Source organism: Pholis gunnellus (genome assembly GCF_910591455.1).
Source record: "Pholis gunnellus genome assembly, chromosome: 12".
Classification (NCBI taxonomy): Eukaryota; Metazoa; Chordata; class Actinopteri; order Perciformes; family Pholidae; genus Pholis; species Pholis gunnellus.
In genome coordinates, this window is record NC_136539.1 from 9668323 (window position 1) to 9688000 (window position 19678).

The 19678-nt window shown below is 40.0% G+C and overlaps 1 protein-coding gene across 1 annotated transcript in view; it reads left to right on the forward strand.

Moving 5' to 3' along the window:
* Positions 1-19678, forward strand: part of LOC306703749 (nck-associated protein 5-like) — a gene marked incomplete at both ends in the record, with an annotated part of 38462 nt that overhangs the window by 11776 nt on the left and 7008 nt on the right. The window contains 7 exons of the mRNA XM_079169814.1: positions 1738-1806; positions 3664-3702; positions 4393-4512; positions 14081-14257; positions 14398-17279; positions 17626-17740; positions 18461-18536. Coding sequence (XP_079025940.1) covers positions 1738-1806; positions 3664-3702; positions 4393-4512; positions 14081-14257; positions 14398-17279; positions 17626-17740; positions 18461-18536 — 3478 coding nt within the window. The remainder of the gene's footprint in view (positions 1-1737; positions 1807-3663; positions 3703-4392; positions 4513-14080; positions 14258-14397; positions 17280-17625; positions 17741-18460; positions 18537-19678) is intronic.

Here is a 19678-nt window from a genome sequence, read left to right on the forward strand (position 1 = left end):
AACATCACAGTAATTGTGTGAAAGTAATTACCAGCGTGGACGCTTGCTGCATTTTCACCAGCCACCATATAACCATTTCAGTGATATTTCAGAGATATTTAATTTCCTCTGCTAATACTATGGTCTCATGCTTGCATACTACTAAGCCCGCATAACCACTCTGTCATTAGTGATGATTTTTTACAATAAAGTGCCGCCTTAAATTACATCAATTTTCGTGTCCACTTTGTTGACCCTAATGGATCATTCTGAGGGTATTTTGTGGTTTCCATGCCGTTGCCTCTTCATGCTGGCTGCCTTTATTTTATAATTAAACTTTAACGCCGAACTGGAGAAACATTACAAGGTTTTCCATTTAGTTTGAAACTACTTTCCAGTCATTATGGCACACTTGGGTACCTTCCATATAATCTACCATGAAAAACTGAAAGAAAAATGCTTAACATCCACAAATAAGAGTGAAGCGATAAATGATAAAAACAAACTGAGCTTGCTGTGCTTTTTGACCGAGGTGAAGTCACTGACTCCTCTCAGCCCCTCAACCAAAAGCTAATATTCAGTGGAATTTGACAGTTAAGTCTGAAACACTGATTGATTCGATGCTCGCCGCAGATCAACCATGATAACTGTGCAAAAACAAGGATGAGGGAGCATGGCGGTAAGCACGCAGCCAAACATTTACATCTTTTCATGTGATTTATGTTTACATCCTGGATATTATTTGTGTATTTTATGCAGAGGCGAAAACAGTTCCTTCATTTTTATAAATGAAGATTTTAAATGCAATATGTATTGAAAAAAAAGGTTGTTTTCTTAACCTGCGATCCTCTGTCTAACCACTGTGAATCAATCATGCTCATTTGTAAAGATGTAGTGCTGCATCAATGGCAAGTGTGAGCTCACGCAACCCATACGATATAAGGCTCAAACACTTAAAGTTCAAACTCATAACTTGGACTTCCCTGACCTTTACACAGACCAGCTGCAAGCCTTCAGGCTGATCTGTGGCCTTTTAAACACCGTCTAAAGATCCCTCTCTAAGAAAAAAAACCAGACGTCTTGTGTGGACCATTGAGAACCGGGTTAAAATACTGCGGCGATTATCTCCGGATATCTCCTTGGGTTTGAAGACAATGCTTAGCTGTGAGGCGGCCACTTATTTGAACCCTGCTCACATCTGCCATTATCAGCCATTTCCATGATGTTTTGTGAGCCCGTTGTTCGGAGGAGCTGCCCACAGCACTTTAGTGAAAACAAGCCACCTCAGCCTGGCCTTTAAGATTTACTGGATTAATCATTTTCAGTGGAAAGTCACATCCTGAGTTTGAAGAATGTTTTTTTTTTTTGTTACCTGACTCAGTCAGTAATTGAATTATATCTACCTCAAGTGAGCCGTACAGACACTGTGGAGTTCTGCCCGATGGAGTTTGGATGCCTGAAATTTAAAGCTTCATTCATTTAGATCTTTCTCCAGTGAACCAGCAAACTCTACAGTGCTGTAGGGAGAGAGCCTCCTCGCTATCCGTCGGTCTGCTTCTCTGTTTGTCCGAGAGAAGAAAATATCATCAAAGGCTCACAGTTATATAAAGACGCTTGTTTTTTTTTTTTTGCAGGAACGATCATATTATTTATCATGTGTATTTGATTCTCAGCTGAGACGAAAAAAACTATGTCTGGATGTTTGTAAAATTATATTTTATGTAATTCATGCAGTTTATCTGTCTGTGTTTTCTACAGGCTGAGAACTCTGCTCTGTCAATGGAAAACGACAATCAGAGGAAGCAGTATGAACGCTGTCTGGATGAGGTGAGTGTTACTGCCTTGTGAAAGTGTACTATCTATCTTCACTGCTTGTACTGTTACGCTCCACATGTCCCACAATACATTTTCAAACAGTGGTACCATTTAGCTTATCTTGTATCGGAAATGACGGATGTATCTCATGTCAGTACTGGTTTGCATCAAACGTTGCAGGGCAAAATATAATTGCTTGTGTAATATTTCCACAATGTCAACATAATGCTAACAGCTGATTCTGAAGAAATAAGAAAACTAATTTATTCCCTACTTCATGTCTGTAGGATTAATATGAAGCCGTAGCCAGGATTTGATTAGCTTAGCTTAGCTAGTTTGGACAGTTGTTAACTTATTAAAGTTTATTTTTGTAGGAGCTTTGGAAGTGTGCGTATTATTTTTCCCCATTGCACAGCAAGCTAATGTTAGTGTTATTTATTAAACAAACAAGACCCAACATGTTTTAGAGCTTTCAAGGTGCTGGCTGGTGGATCTCTTTCACTTTAGACTCTGCCAGGCTAGCTGTTTCCCCTTGCCTCCAGTTTTTATGCTAAGCTAGGCTAACCTGGTTTACAGCTCCTGCGCATTTATGAGCATCGTATCAATTTCTACCCCTCACTCTTGATAGGAAAGTGAACACAAACAAATCCCCAAATGTTGGACAATATGTTTTTAACTTCAGGCCAGACAAAGGTATCTGTTGGTTAGGACTTGAGATGACTATCAGCTTCTAGCTAGAGACACACTTACACACTCAGGCTATTATCTACGGTGTTAGTGCAGTCCATAGAGGAGAGCCAGGAGAAGGGACCATCTCTAATTGAAGTGGACAGACAACAGAGCCATGGGCGATATAAGAACGAGAGCTGGAGGAGCGAGCCTCGCCGCTCAGGAGAGCCGACTCTCAGCTCCCGCATGTGGCTCGTCTACCTGCACTGCTTTTCTCCCTGACAACACTTTGATTGTCTCTCCATCTCGTTCCCTTCTTTCCCCTCATCTCTCTCCAGTCAGCAAGACTGATCCACTTTATTTTTTTTACCGGGCTTCACTAATGGGCTTGTTACCATGGAGATTGCTGCCCATGAGAATTTAACACACTCTGGTTGAGGACAGAAATTTCAGAGTTTCAGCTGTGGGATGAATTTCTCTTCTCCTGCTTTTCAGTCTTATTATGCACATTAATCTTTTTTTTTGGGCGGGGGGGGGGGGGGAGCATTCAGAAGGCTTCCTGTCATGGTGTAAATGAGCCGAGGCGAGTTGTTTTGATAGATAGATGAAAGAGGCAGAGGGGAATCATTTTGAGGCACTCAAAAGTGGAAACATAGTTATTATTCCAGTGTCAAGGTAAAGTGTATGCTTCCACTTCAGACATTATAAGCAGGAAAGAAGACATTTTAGATTATGCATTTTTATATTAACAATAAAAACTAAACAAAAGATTTTCCTTTTTCATCAAATATTAGGAATAGAAAAGTTTGGTGAGTCTGATACAAGCATTCAGGTCAGCAGACGCTTTTTGTAGGTAAAGAAACATTCTCTCAAAAAAGACATTTGTTCAGATTTTTCTTTTTTTGACTCTATTTTGTTTTATTTATGTACTGAGACTAAAGTTACGTGGACTAACTTGCAGGCAACTGCTGTGTGATTTCACTAAATCGGACTTTGTGATGCAACACGCTGTCAATTTGTCCTCACAGCATCTTACATGCCTCCAGATTCTCTCTGATGGTGTTCGCACTGGGTCATTGTCATTTACAGTCTCTCACCATTTCAATACTCCACAGAAAGTTCTGAAATCCAAATAATGGCCAGACTCACAATGCATATTTTTACATATTCTAACTGCCTTTTTTTTCAACTCTCTTCAAGGTGGCTAACCAGGTGGTCCAGGCCCTCCTCACACAGAAGGTTTGTCTTTGTCTCTGCAGCATTGACGCATCGTTAATCCAGTCAACCATTAGAATCCGTCAGGGATATGATGAAACTGTCACAATGATGAGTAACTGCATTTTCCTTTCATAAAATGTATGTGGTTACCAGACATAGACACAAGTCAGACTTGAGTCATGGATCTGATGGCTTTAGAAAATAAAATAGGAAATAAATGTAAAAGTAAAATCCCTATAAATACTAAGGATGAACCAATACCAGTATCAGTTAACGGGCTGATACTGACTCAAATAGCTTGATTGGGTATCGGGGACATTGGGGCCAATCTATTTGATTCAATTCTATATGTATATGTATATGATTACATATAATTCATTTTCTTCTACCCTTTGAATATGGAGTCCTTTGTTTAGATAAAAGAATGTGCCAGACCACATATTGATCTCCAGAGAGCATATTTCAATATTTCTCAACAGAAAGCTAATATGATAATAATATGAGGATTCATCTGCAAAATGCCTGCAATCCATATTGTTTTTTTTAACATAGTTGACCATGTTTTAGAGCACTGCCGTGTTCACCTTGCAGGAACACAGCTTTGAGTCCTGTTCCTGTTGAATTAGTATCTGGTACACGTGGTAGTTCTCTGAAATATCCCCGTCATTCGCACTTATCTGTCCATTCTTCTTCTCTCTGGGGGGTTTCTAGGACTTGAAAGAGGAGTGTGTGAAGCTGCGGACCCGTGTGTTTGACTTGGAGCAGCAAAACCGCATACTGAGTGTGCTGTTTCAACAACGTGTCAAAATGTCCACGGTTCCTGTCTCCCAGGTAGGAACACATGGCACAATGGATACAAACAGGCACTGACAGAGCAACCCCGCTTCAAGGCTTTTTGAATTTTACATGAGCAGTGCTCTACTTCTAAAGGTGACTAACTTTATAAAGGACCACGAAGCGAGAGAAGTCTATCCAGGGTGCAATTCAATTTAAATTGTTAGGCTGTCCAGATTTACTGTCGGAATTAGAATTGGTAAAGGATTTATTTGGGCCTTATATTCTTCCTTTGCTAAATAGTGTTGTTTTGTCAAAGTAGTATGCTCCAGTGCACTGTAGTTCATCAAACAAGCATTAAAATCCCTTACCACTCTCTTCTTTTAATCATGTCAGAATTTATCCTAATAGTGAGCCAGACCTCTCATCCCGCTGTAGCCGGAAAGAGAGCTGCAGAGTTGCTCATGTTTCTCTAATTGGAATGTTCTCAACCATAGAGCAGGAGGGATAATTGCTTTAAACCCGGGCCTTCTTGTAGTATCTCGTAGAGCTTCACCACTAACTGTACTGTAGAGCTTTGAAGCTGCTCTTATCGATAGCACGCCTATGGTGCGTGCATATGCGGATACATGTGCTTGGGTTACAGTTTCGAGATTTGACTCCGGTCTCATTATGTCTACTATTTCAGTGATGCTTGTGTGTCTTTTAAAATGTTCATGATCCGCCTGGTAAAACCAACAAACTGCAGTTTTGTTCTCCTTTGCAACAACAGTAATATTCAGTATGACAGCACCTTGTAATGTTTCCTTTTTCTTCTAAACGTTCCTCCAGAAAACCTTCAATCCACAGTTTGCCTGATTCATTTTTTGGAATTGTTATAAGTCTTTTGAGGTGTATTTATGCAACCTGATGACAGGCTCGATTTAGCTTCTTTGATCAGCGTGTAACAATAATGAGGCACCCCTGATCTCAAGGCTCTCACCATGTTTTGGTGTTATATATATATATATATATATATACATGTAGCAATTATGTGTCCTGTTGTGAAACTTGCTGCATGAATCTAAAGTCAACTGGTCAGCTTCTATGAATAATTGATGAGGGATGATACTTTTGATGGACAGATGATTCTTTTTGCATTCTGAGCTGAATATTGGAAGGAAGCCCCTGACTTGGATGGTCGAGCCCAGCTTGTTAGTCCCCCATTTTCAAAGAAGTGTGAGCTGTAATTGACAGAAACGTTGTGTTATTTGACTGCAATAAGGATCTCTCACTGTCATTGTACCAGCGGGAATACATACGCTTGTTGAAGCCAATTACACTTAAAGTGTGTGCTGTGGTGTTGAATAGCTTCAGCTCTACAAATACTGGTGCAGTACACTGCTTGTCACTAATTTATCCAAGGGTACATTATACAGTTCATTGTGAAGTGAAATTAGACTGGAACAGCTAAGACATACTTATTGCTTAAATGCAAAATTTAGTGTATCTGGCCGATACAATTTTGGATTTTCACATATTATATTTGTATTTACACTCTTTCTCTCATCCAAAACTCAAATTCTGATAAAATGACCCTTCTGTCTCTGCAGAGAATCATAATAATTATGCTGGAGGCAGGCAAGAAGTTTCAAGTTGCTTTGTTTCTAAAGGTCTCTTTGGACTGACGGGGTTGTCAGCAGAATTCCTCTACACTAACAAACTCAAGCTATCTGTATTCAGGGGACCAGGTTGATATCACAGACAGAATTGGTAATTAAAAAAATAATGGATAAACTTTCCAAGTCAAGAAGTTGTCAAGGAAAGTCTAGGAATTCCCATACCAGGTCATTAAGTATGCTGGGAGCCTATCAGAGCAGGAAATGCTGTCCTTCATCTATAACCTTTTCTGTAAAGGTCAAACTTGCAGACGCGGCTAAAAGAGGGATTATGTCTTAGTCGGAGAACCGTATGTATCACAGCAGAGCTGCTCAGCTGCTTTTGTAAGAAAGCGTATTGGACATGCTGATATTTTTTCCTTAGAGCCTGATTTAAAGGTTCTCAAAACAATATTCACTGCATTAACACAGCAGCAAACAACGAAGTCACTTTCCCTTTGCGTGTCTTGTAATCCGAGTTTCTCTATTGTGCCCCACTGGCTAGCTAATCCACAGCACTGCACTGTGCTAATGGGCTGTTTCAGCTGAAAACGTTGTTGCAGAAGCGTTAAACATTGTTTAACGCGCTCTGTCAGCACTGTTGTCATTGTTTGCACTGTTTGTGCTGTTGGCATCATTAGCTGCCATGTTGAGAGCCGTGTGGAGGCAATCTCTCTCTGAATATCATACTGAGAAACTTTGACATGGTCTCCTTGCTAATTTACTGCTGATTTAGCAACTAGTTGGCCACATTTCTTGAGTTTGAGACAGTGCTATTATCAATCACATCACAGATTTCTTTCAATACCTGTTTTTTTTGGTTCAGCCGAGATTCCTCTGATTAAACACTCAGTAAAATATTTATTAGATCATTTTCAGGCTAGAAAATAAACCCCATTGTTACTGTGGAAACTGAATCCCCAATCCTATGAGATAATTTCACTGTTTCACTGGGCAAGATGAATTTTTACAGCAAAAAATAAAAATGTTCACAACATTGCCAGCAGCATGAGAGAAACCCTTTTATGTGCCAAATGATGCCTTTGATTCACTAATGCAGCATTCACAGTTATCCAGGAGGCTACATTAGTACTGTAAGATAATGATCTCATGCCTAAAGCTTGAATATTAACTACAGTTGTTATACTGATTTCCAGCAAAGTCGCAAACAAAAGTATTTAGAGCAAGCTTTGCATTTAAATCTTTGATTCCAAAGTTTGGGGTATTTTAATTGAGAAATGTTACATATGTGATTTCCTGCTGTTACCACCTGCTGTGCAGCTAAGCAACAATTTGCTTGTGGTTATGACTAAAATATGAAGTCACTGAACCTCGAGAGTTTTCAGAGGGGTTGGGGAATTTGTACCTACGATGATGATTTGTTCATATGATATATTACACAAAATGTTTAATTGATCAAAACAATTGGTTTATGTTGCTGCTGTAAATAATTTATTTTTACATCACCTGAAAAAGATGCAAACGGTGAACGACTTAGCAAGCAGATGGCAGTTTACTTATACAGCAGACATTAGCATTCACTTGTACGTCCACTATTTTCTTTCCTTTAAGCTCTGTTTAGATCTCCACCAACTGCTGATGCAAATTTCTGGTTCTTTAGCAGCTAAATGCCCCACTTTTTTGTTCTGTTTGGTGATAGGCAGGTGGCGTAGAGCTTTTCTTTTAGAGCTTTTTTACTAAAAACAAAACAGGTTGAAGAGAACCAAAACAGTTCATCAGGTTAAGGTTGTAGACACAAAAGGTTACGGTTCATACCACAAAAACATTATGAAAGGATTGCTCAGTGGTTTTTGTTGTTGTAAAAGCCTGCGATAGCAAAAAGCGGTGTTATTTTCTGAAGCCTTTCTATTTTTGTGAGCATGGAAGGTAATGTACTGAACTAGAATAATCTTTCACATAAGCCTGTATTAGAAAATTAAAAAGTTATACAAAGTAGTAAAGGCAGCAGTGTTTTATATAAAGTACAAGTCAGGGTGTTGTTGCTGCTTCAAAAGACTAATTAAAATGGTACTTTCACCATAGAACATCAAAAGATATTTTGATGAGTTGAATGTTATTTCATGGACAGACTGGTTTTAATTTCCTCTTGAGTTTGTTCAGTAGAAATAACATGGTGGATGATCTGCTCTGAACCCATTGCCAGAATGTATTCAATGTGCCAGACATGGTCCGAGCCATTGTTCCTCACATGTCCCTTTTCTCTAAAGACCCTGAGCTGCTCACCTGTCTTAGTGATGAGCCTGGCTTCTGAGATCAGATGAGCTGCATGATTACAAGAGATCCTGGCCTTTGTATTTCCCCAAAGTGGGAGCAAAGAAGCCATAATACATTATCCTCTACACTGTTACAGCTGCATAGAGTACTCGAAAGAAAAATGAAACACAGGTCATTTCATTGTCTCCATCTGTGATCCGTGCTGGATGGTTTTGAGATCGGAGACATAACACTCTGCGGTGTATCAATTTGCCAGATAACATGGAAAATGATGTAGAGAGATGGAAAATTAGTTTTCCATTGCTGAGTTATGCTTGTTAGATCCTTTTATCACTGTGAGCACCCCTGTTCCCAGTCAGGTTGACTGACTCTGAGCGTGGTGCAATGCATTACACGACACACAAAAGAGAAAAAGAGAGAGTGGGAATAACTCTCTCTTTAATCTTGTTTCTAGTCTGTGCATTTTACTGAGGGGATGTGCAAAGTAATTAGAGGCTAGAGAGCACAAAATATAAGGTGCACAGATTGAAGGTTGGTTGGTGGATGTGCTCACACTGAGCACATCCACCATGTAGTATTTCCCCACTATGTGGGGCTTAGTCTGGGATACTAACAGAGATACCTATTTTAATGCTAAAATGCTAAATGCTAAAAATAAAAATAGTCTGACCTTCCATTTGGCCCATTCATACTTATAACAATAAAGGTGTGTTCAGGTACAATACATTTGTGCGTATTTGACACCTGGACAACAACTGTATAAACGTTAGCCGTAAGCTAGCTAGCAATGTGGTGAAGATCTTGCAGCTAATGTCTGTACAGTTGATACATTGGCATCTTTTGTCACATAATATTCATGTTCTGTGTCAAAGTACTAATGACTGACACAAAAGTTGAAAAAAATGCAAATTGCTGTAATCGCACAAAAAAAGCCCAAGGTCAGCATCCTCACCAGTTGAAGTCCATGTGGACATAAACAAACAGCGAGAGAGAGAGAGGTCAGTGGCTGACCCAAGGTCCAAGATCTTCACCACATTGTTAGCTAGCTAACAGCTAACGTTTGGTTAGTCACATTTAATTAATTTGTAAGTCACAGTTGTCAATTCATCCGAAAGAATCAGCAATTGCCGGCTAGAAATGAGAACCCTGCTTTACCTCTGACTGAAATCAAGGATCCACTGTCGAGAACAAGCTCTAATAATGTGTTACTTTATTTCTATGATTAGACCGTGACTCTGGATGTTTCATTAAATGATTAGAACCTTCACAACAGCAACATTGTCTCGCTATGTCTCTGTGCCAAAGAGTCCTAGCTGTGTGACTGTGTGACAGGGTCATCTGTCACAATGTTATTGGAATTCAGTGGCAGAGCGACACTCAAGAGACCTGGGACTGCAAGGTTTTTAAACACCAACAGGTGCCTCTTTCCTCAGATATGCTTCCTGGGAGGGCTGCAGCAAAAGATAAAGGCAATGTAATAATGTCAAATGTATTTGCCCCTTTGAAGTGCCCCACACGGCATTTGATTTTGTTGCTGTGTGACCTCTTATAACAAAGGCACAATTATTTACCCTTTCTTAAAGTGTCTGAAAATGCATTTGCTTTTGCCTCGCAGGAAGATTTACAACAGAGACACATTGTACAACAAAAACAACTCTTTCCCTCGTAGGCCTCGTTATATAAGGTTCACATGCACACACGTTTTGCTTGCACTAAAGTCTGATTTAAAACTAAAAAAGTTTAACTTGACTTTAAATGATGTGATTCAAGTTATACTATATCTGCTCACCTCACCATGCAGGGCTACTAGCTAGTGCGGTCTGCTTTCCCACCATTTCACTCCTGCTTCCCTCCTCTCTCTGTATGCTAAAGTTCACCAAAGTGAACAGCAGTGTGTCTAGTTAGAGCCCAACCCGGGCTAAACACTGAGTAGCAGCGACGAAAGACGTTAGAGAGGGTGACATAAAAAAGAGAAACAGTAAGGTGTAGATGCGCAGGAAGTATTAATGACAAGGAGCCTGAAGACAAGAAGGTGTATGAGTTGGAAGACAGTGCGTGTAATATTGAATGAGGTGAGAGCAGTGAAGAATGTTTTTCTAACACCAGAGTGGAAGTCACTGGTTTCATGAGCAGCTGAGTGTAACCTTGCTTTGGGCAGCTCTGGGGGATGCATGGACGAATTTTGATGCGATTGTGAAATTTAAAATGAACTCAGAAGTCCATGGAGGCTAAAGTGCATTGTCCTTGTGTCTGAATGGCCCATTGATCAGCAGCCTGTTTGGTGGCAGTAAACCTGAAAATGATATTCTCTTTTGCTATTCTCCAATTACCTATTTTAAAATGTTATCAGCACTACTATTCTAATGCATCAGATGGGCTAAACTGCAACTACCCGGTCTGGTTTTTATTTTTTAGTGATTAATGTTGTGAATTTGACACAACACAACAACAAAACAGCTTATTTAGGTTTAGGCAACAAAACCAGTTTGTTAGATTTAGGAAACGATCACGGTTTGAGTCAAAATTAGTAACTTTGTTTTAACACTAAAAAGAAGTCAATTTGATGAGTTTTGGGTTTCACGCGGGACGCAAACAGAGGTCTCCTGGGTGATAATCCTGTCTTTGTTTGACACATCCCTCTATCCAACCTGACCTCCTTACTATGCTGATTTTGTCACTCTTTATACTGTATACATGCTCATAACTGATGCAAGGGAGGCAGGGATATTCTGACTTTCAGTCCCTATGTGTCTAGCTCTAAAACCCTGTTGCATAATGCAACTTGAGGTTGTCCCCTTTAAAAGTCTGAGTCCTTGCTACTAATGATAAATGATAATGATAGTAATAATTATATGAAAAAGAAGAAAAGGCTTTACTCAGATAGCACAACATGCAAATGGGTAAAGTATAAAGTGCTCCACTCTTGTCTTGGATCTTCCACAGCCAGATAGAACAAATGCACAGTCGCACAAAACCAAGTCATTTTAGCACTTCCATTTATAGATGTGTCATACATTTATTTATTCACTTACTTTTTCTTTTAGTCACGACATAGACGTACTTTTAAGAAGAAAAAGGCCCTGAGCTTTTAAATAATTTGTGAGTAACTTGTGATATCTCTATTTACAGAACTTTCTGAGCTTCTGAATTTGATGCTGTTTGATTTGTTTGATGAGTACATCCTGTGTGACTCATTACTTACTTTGATGAAAGTACCTTTGCAAAATGCAAATTTAAGTTTAGGTACACTGTATATACAACATAGAGCTGATGATTTCTGCCACCCCTGAGATACTGTATTTAAAATGTAGGGCCTTGAGCAAATATTTCATATGACAAATATTTGGAAGAGGCTTTGGTGCTGTTGCAAACAAAGCAAAATAATCTTCTTTCACTATTTGTAATAATCATGTCTGAATTGTATGTACAGAAATATTGAGAAAAGTCGCCTCACAAAGTGGGAAATTATTGCAAAATATGAAGGGGAAGAAACATCTTCACAACTCTCAATGTTGCCCTTGACTTTAAGCACAGGGCCAGTCTGGTTGAGGGTTTGTTAAAGTGGATCACTCAAATCTCAGATAGCCCTCGACATGCTGACTGTAATTAGTTCCAAGATTAATCCGCACAATCATGGTCAAATGTGTCCTCCTCCCACAGTGCTCGTGAAATAATGGCTAGAACGGATAATCAAATAATAGGTGAATATCAATGAATAGACCAAATCACTTCGGTCCCTGGCTCCCTTATGCAATTATTTCCTATTCACATTAATTATTGCTAACAGATGACATTAATGACTTTGAGAGGAAGCTGGCCATGGCAGCCTTGCAAACGATCAATGCTATTTTAAATGGGGTCACAACACTTTTGACACCTTTGGGTCACTCTGATTGGAAATGGCACCAATGCAAACAGCATCTGCTGCGTGCCAGTCAATAGTGCCAGCAGTTCCTAGGAACATACTGTACTCTCTACACAGGACTCGGAAAGTGGACCTATAAACCATGAAGCGAAGACATCAAATTGACAATTGTACCTTCTGCCTATTCAGTGCTCTTTGATACCTTGCAACTTATCAAAATCAAAATTGACACAAAAATCAGTTTTACATAATACAGAAAAACTGACAAATGTATTTTTTCTCATGCTGTTTGGGCGATAAAACTAGTTTCAAAAAGCTTAAAGCTTATATGGTGCATACTGGATGTGCTCCATATCATATAGTAAGTACTTGGAAACCAAGTCCATACCAGTTTCTATGAGCAGTTATAAAATAATAAACATTCAAATTGAAAGGCTAAACAGTCAACTCAACTCATTTCTTGCAAACCTAGTTTAATTTAATGTATTATATTAGTATCAGGCTTACAACAAAAACAATGTCACACTGCTACCATCACAGGATATGAGTAACATGTTTGGATCTTTAGCTAACTAGTTGCTTTCTCCACCTGTCACTGTTTATTTTGTCTTTTTGCTATTTCCTGCTAGGCTGATACCGCACACTCAGCTCATCAGGATTAATGTTAACTGGAAAACTAAAACAAAGAGCCAGAAGTGTCTACAAGTTGTATGGAGATATACAGTGTTGATTCTCAGTTAGTCTGGCAGTACTAGTGACTCATCCACATTACATCACTGGAGTGATTTGGCTCATTACTTAGTCAGAGAAAATTCTATTTTTTTATTTAATTTACAGCAGATACATGCAAACGACTGGGGGAAAATCAATGTAATATCAATTGATAAACCAATCAATCAATAAACCTCAGATAGACAGATGGCAGCTTGATCACTACAGGGAACTGCATGCTTCAGATTTAGAACAAGGGAGTCCATTCCCAAATAAAATGTATGTGATAAAATATGCAATGAAAGTCCTTTCAAAGCTTTCAACATTTCTTTCAAAGCTACCTCTGTCATCTTGTCTCTTTAATACAAGTATTTTGCATCAGCTGAAGCTGGAAACAATATTCTGTGATATCAATCTTCTACAACATTCTATGAGTTATACTTCTGCCTGCATTACACTAAACTATTCAATCAAGAGGCTTCCAATGCACTTTCCTTTCATCTGTCACGTATGATGATCAGGCACAGTGTGGGCAAATGGTTGTTCTGGCATTGGCAGAAAACAATTTGATCTGAGTCAGAGGAACACTATGTGAATGTTGATCTTGATTAATTTTGTAAACTCTGACCAACATTAAAGCATCATAATCTACTGCCGTCAGTTAATGTGCAGTTCTGTTTGAAATATGAATGAAAAGCAGACACATCAAGATGTTCCATGTTCAGTGTATCATGTCAGAACAAAGAGGCCTCCCTTTAAAATGTCTCATTGACCAGCTTCCAAAAAGTTATGATGGTACACCTGCAAGACCAGAGAAACATGCAGACACATTGTATTTTACAACAAAGGCCATCTGACAATTGGAGTTGAAAATGTCAGTCTATTCCTCAATTAGCCTTTGGTTGGAAAGACACAGCCATGTATCCAGCCTATCGATTCTTTGGGATCTGTGTCAGAGACAAATGGAGAGCCATGGGGCATTATCATAGTGTATTTCCTTCAGACTGCAAAGAGAGTCATAATTACAATATTTGTCACTACTGATAAATTGAATTGTATATCCTGTTAATATGTCTCTTATTGCCAATGCTTTGTCAATGTTAGCCTGCAATGAGGACATTCATTGCACTGTTTGTTTAATTTCTGTTGATTCATTACATAATTAATGATTTTCCAGGAGGTCCAAAGGAATGGAAAAGCAGGTATTCCCGGAAGGTGGCCCAGCCTGCTGAGTCTAACATGCCCACGCAGTAGTGGTAGCGGCAGTGGCAGTGAACTGTCACTATCCAGTGCTGGTAGTGAGTACTCCAGTGGCTCCCACACTTGGGCAGAGGGACGTGGATTCTCCAAGCAGGTAGGTTTCTTTCATCTTACAATCATCTTCCTTTGATTTGAAGAAATAGGAAGTTGTCAAAGTTGTCATCTCAATGGCATGTTGGTGATCCCTCTGTAAATTCCATTTCAATAATTGTTAATATGATTTGTAATGCACAGTGCGCCGCAAGCCGGGACAAAAGGATGAGTACGGGTTCAGTATCCAGTAACCACTCTGCACCCATTGAGCAGACAGACCTGGGATGGAAGGAAGGCCACATTCTGAAAGGCCTGAAGCGTCTCCAAATGTGCAGCTCCAAAGAGGCATCCTCACTTGCATCTGTGCCACACTGCAAAGATTGTATGACTTCCAACGAGGGCATATACTCGTTTGGTGTCAAGTGTGGCCAACAAGGGAGTACAGCCAAGCAATTAGCCCCTACAAGTAAATCTTTGAAGGCTGGAGCAGGGACTACTGCCCCCCTAGACTCAGATGATGCCAATACTGAAACGACTAAATTACAAGGTACAGAATCCAGTGATCAACCAACAAAAGAGCTTGTTTGCTTGCAGAAACTGGATGTCACGAGGGATGATGACAACAATTTTCAACAAGACCCTGTAAAACTTGCCGTGAATTCTGGTCTTTTTCCCTCACCTGTCACAGACAACTTCAAATTTTTGGAGGGCCCCTCAGTAAAACCTGGTGTAAGCCCAACAGATAGCCTTACGCATTTGGAGGAAAAAACCAAGCCTTCAAGCATGAAGTTAAGTGACAGAAACAATAACCAGGAAAGGTCTACTGACCGTAAATCCAGACTTGATCATGTCAAAAGGCAACAGGGCACACTTGCATTCAAGCAAGTCGAAGCAGATACAAATTACGTGAGCTCCTCTATTCAGCATTCTGCAACAAGTGCTCTGAGCTATGTGAGTGTAGCCAGACAGCGCAGCTCCTCAATGGAGGTTCCTCACTGCAGAGACCAGGCGAGTCAAGCTGGCAGTGAAAGCCAGGACTACACCATCTCAGAATCTCCACAGAGGAAACCGAAACCTCAGCCTTGTGACTCAGCAAGAAAGGCTTTCATTCTGCGGAGCAAGAGTGCGGATGGAGGGAAAGAACAACCTAAGCATACACATTCTCCCCTCCACCAAAAACTCATTAAGGGCCACAGGTCCAAAGGACAGTCAAGCCCTCCTGGGCACAGTGTTCCTAGCAAAAGTACAAATCTCAATAAAACACATTGTTCAAACAAGGGATCATTATCTAAAGTTGAGAAAGATGAGAACATTTTGGTACCAACAAGTTCCAAGTCTCTCAAGAGTGTACGCTCTCCCCTCGCATCCCCTGTGAAACATTCAAAGACATTTAAGCCGCCAGGGATCAATGAATGCTCAAAGAGCCCAACAAAATCATCTTTGCAAGTCACTGGAATTCAATCAAGCAACGAGTCTGTGGAAGAGAGCATCTACGACAACTTACCCTGCTCTCCACGAAAACAACGACGCCAAGACCAGCAGTGTGATGTTTCCCGTTCAGAACGTAGGTCCCTGTCCCCACCACCACCCCCAGGTCGAACTACTTCTCTTGTCCTTCGGCCCAGTTATGACAGCTTACCAAAAGCATATACATCTGCAGGTCAGGCTCAAAGCTCTACTACTGGCAAGACAAAATCGGGCACCACCAAGCCACAATCATATCTTCCTTCTATTTTACAGCCACAACAATCCAACACAGCAAAGGACAATCAACATACAGCCCCACAACTGGGTGCTGATGGGAAGCCACTGAAAGATATCCCTGCCAAGCTGTACCATACCCAGTCATCTAAGATGCCATCTGTCTCACTTCAAGAGTCTTCAGAGTCAGTCCAGCTATCTGTGGACAGAACTGCCACATGCCATGATGAACATGGTGCTCCCTCTATATTTCCAAGTCAGAGCATCTTACAAAGATCCCAACAGAGCATTAGTGAGCCAAAACTTTCAGATGCATTGTCTCAGGCATATTCTAAGATGTACTACCATGGGATTGCCAATAATCCTCAGAGACCTGTAAAAATGTCTCTCCCTGTAAATGCTAAATCTCATGAGGCAATTTCTGGACAGGAAACCAGTACCTTCCTAGTTTTTGGAAGACATGACAAAGATGATACAAACTCCACTGCAAAAGGTATCCACACCTTTCAGACTTTTACGTGTGATCCCCAGATGATACATGAATGTGGAGCTCACGATAAAGTCCGCAGAAAGATTGAGACCCGCTGTAACTCACTGGATTCTGAGCCCTCTGTTCAACCTGTTGCATCAGACAGCGGTGTGATGTTAGATTGGGGATTTGATGAGGAAGGTTGGCTGTTTAAACGATCTGTGTCTGTGTCAACCAGACCTCCGCTTAAGCCAGTAATGGGAATGAATGGGGCTAAGGCTCGTAGCCAGAGCTTTGGTGCACGCTACATGGACAGGCCAAGCTTCAACAGATCTGGAAAGGTCCGTACCCAGATCAAAACACACTCAGGTAGCTCCTTGAACTCTCTTAGTGATGTCCTTCCGGGAAGTATGAGTTGCTCAAGTAGCTACCATTGTCCAATGAATCGATCCCTTTTGAACAACTTTTTGATTGAAGAGGGCCTGACAGTACCTTCACATTTGGGGTCCTCCAGTGAAAGACTTCAGAGTCTTAAACACCAACGAGAGCAGGCTAGGCGCCTTCAGATTGAGCAACAGTTTTCAAGCGCCTTTGGCGAGCCAGTTTCTGAAGAACCAGAGAGACAAAGTTCTATAACCACAATCGAAGAGAAAGTGATGCTCGGCATAGAGGAGAACTTGCACAAGACTCAGGAACAGGAGAGAACCATTGAAGTGAAGCAAAAATCGGGCTCAACCTTAGCAAATTGGTTTGGTTTTCGTAAGAGTAAGCTTCCTGCTCCAAGCAGCAAAAAGACTGATCCACCCAAAGTTAAAGAGGACAAGAGGGAGCAAAAGATTACATCACTTCTGGGAGGAAAGCAAACAAAGTCTGACAAAAAGAGAGACCGAAGAAAAAGCGATGGAAAAGAATGGTAAGAAATTCCTAAAATCATTGTTGAATGCCATCTTTTGACTCACTTTTTGACTTTCATTGAATCTTCATCTCAACATTAAACTGTCAGTTTTTGTTCCAGCAGATTTTCTTCATAGCTTATTGCTAATGAAGTACTTTAATGCCTAAGAGGACTACGGCCATTTTTAATCAAGTTGTCTTAGAAACATCTGCTAGTCTCCTTAGCCCAGAGACCAATTTAGACTGATTTCATACAGAGGTTTAAAGCGATATAGGGTAATTTATTCGAATCATCCAGGGCATGTTGAGTCAATATCAGAGGATCTCAGTATGTAGTTATCTGTTGACAAACTGTTTTCTTTCAGCTCTGTGGCGATGAGAGAGTCTCATGATGCAGTGCGGGCATGCATCTCAATGCCCTGCCCAGGAATGTCCCTGAATGAGATACAAGGACATACTGACTTCACTGGGGACCCGAAGGTAAATTAAATAATTTCATTTTATTTTATTTGTATGTGGCCAGTTTTAGTTCTAATCACAAAAATGTCTTCATAGATGTGTCCCCAAAACCTGTTTTATGTAAAAGTTTGTTTGTTTTAGTGATATGACATTATTGTAATTGCACCAGAAAGTACAATATGAACAAAAACAACACATTTATAAGAAATATACTTAATAAAGTGGGATCAAATGAAAACAGAAAGCCATTACAAGTGAGAATTACTTCAGGCTGATTCCACCAACTGTCCCTCAAATTTTTTCTTTCTTTTTTTAAATTCTCAACCACTCTTACACACAGTTTCATCATTCCAACCTTAATTACCAAATCTTATCTTGTGACCTCTTAAATTCATCACAATGTTACCATTGGAGTCCATTTATTCATCCAAAGAATGTATTAATATTTCAACAAGTGAACACATTAAGTTTTAGTATCAAGCCGACACACTATATCGTAGTTTGAATATGTGATTATTGTTTGAAGTTCAAAACCTCTGAAACTTACCATATGCAGTGCCACTTATCAGTCAATAGAGGAAAATAAGGGTAGAGCTAAAAACGCTAACAGAATATGGAGCAGATTCTTTCATTTGTCACATTAGGACTCTAACACAGTCAAGGTTGGGTGACACTGTACATGCAGAAGTATGGAAGCACATGTAGGTAACTTCTCTTTTGACTTTCTACAAAAACACATAGATGCAGATGATGAACCTGAGAGCTGATGGTGAAAATGGATCCACAGTGAAGAGCCCCAACCAGGATGCTGTAATAGGTCAGATTTTTCTAATCAATGTTTTGTAGGACTGTCCAGAATTCCTTACAGTCACTGCAATGAGTAATTCCCCAATTTGCTCTTTGAGCAATTTTAGCATGCTAGCATTAAGGTGTTATCTGTGCTTGCCATTTTACAGTTTGCAGACAGAAGTGAAGACCAAATATGAAAGATATGTGTAAGTCATAAACATGATGAATATGCTACAAACAGTCAAACAAACATGCAAAATGCTCAATTTTGTCAGTGTGTGCTTTTTCCTTCATATTTCTGTTCATGTTATTTGTTCTATTTCTGCATTTGTTTATTGTTTTGGGTGGCAGTTTGAATCAAGGCAAACAGGAACCATTTCACCACGATTGTATTTCACTCAGAGTTTGCCCTTTAATGGGGACATTGTATATATCGTTGACCGCTCATCTTCACAGATCCATGCACTCCAAATTTGCATGCACAGGCTCATCCAATTGGGATGAACCTATTCATCCATATGGTGATCCAAGCTCCTTCCTGGCGTTTTTGTGCCGGCCACAGTGATGTAGGAAGATCGATGATGATGATGATTGTAGCGGCGTTCCGTTTGTGTTGTTCGTTATTAAGACGCCAATGAGCTGCAGACACAGTGACTTCATTTTCTTACGCGAATGACAGGAGATCTTTTAACTCTTTTCCTTTTGTCTTTATTTTATGCTGCAAAGCGTTAATTAAATACACAAAATAATATACTCTGTCACACGGTAGAAAAACGATATGCTCTCGTGCCTAATGCAGCTCTTCGGTTTTGCACCGTCATGACGTCATTAAATCACGACCAAAAAAGGAGTGTCAACCATTAACATAAATGCTTTTCAATGTATTTTACATATCTTTAGTTCCTGCACAATGAGCATAATTCAGAAATTAAATGATTAATATTCCCGAAATTCCAATTAACTAATACATACACTTCTGGCTCTTACAATGATATTGAGGTGGATTGAGGATGGGATTATCCTTTGTACAGCGCTGCACTTGGAAATTCCAGGCCTAGTTTCCACATTTTTGACCAATTAATTAAGTTGGGCTACGTGTCGCAAGTGGATAAATGGTGCTGCTGTTACAGATTGTACAGATCGATGAGCCCCAACCATGGTCCAACAACT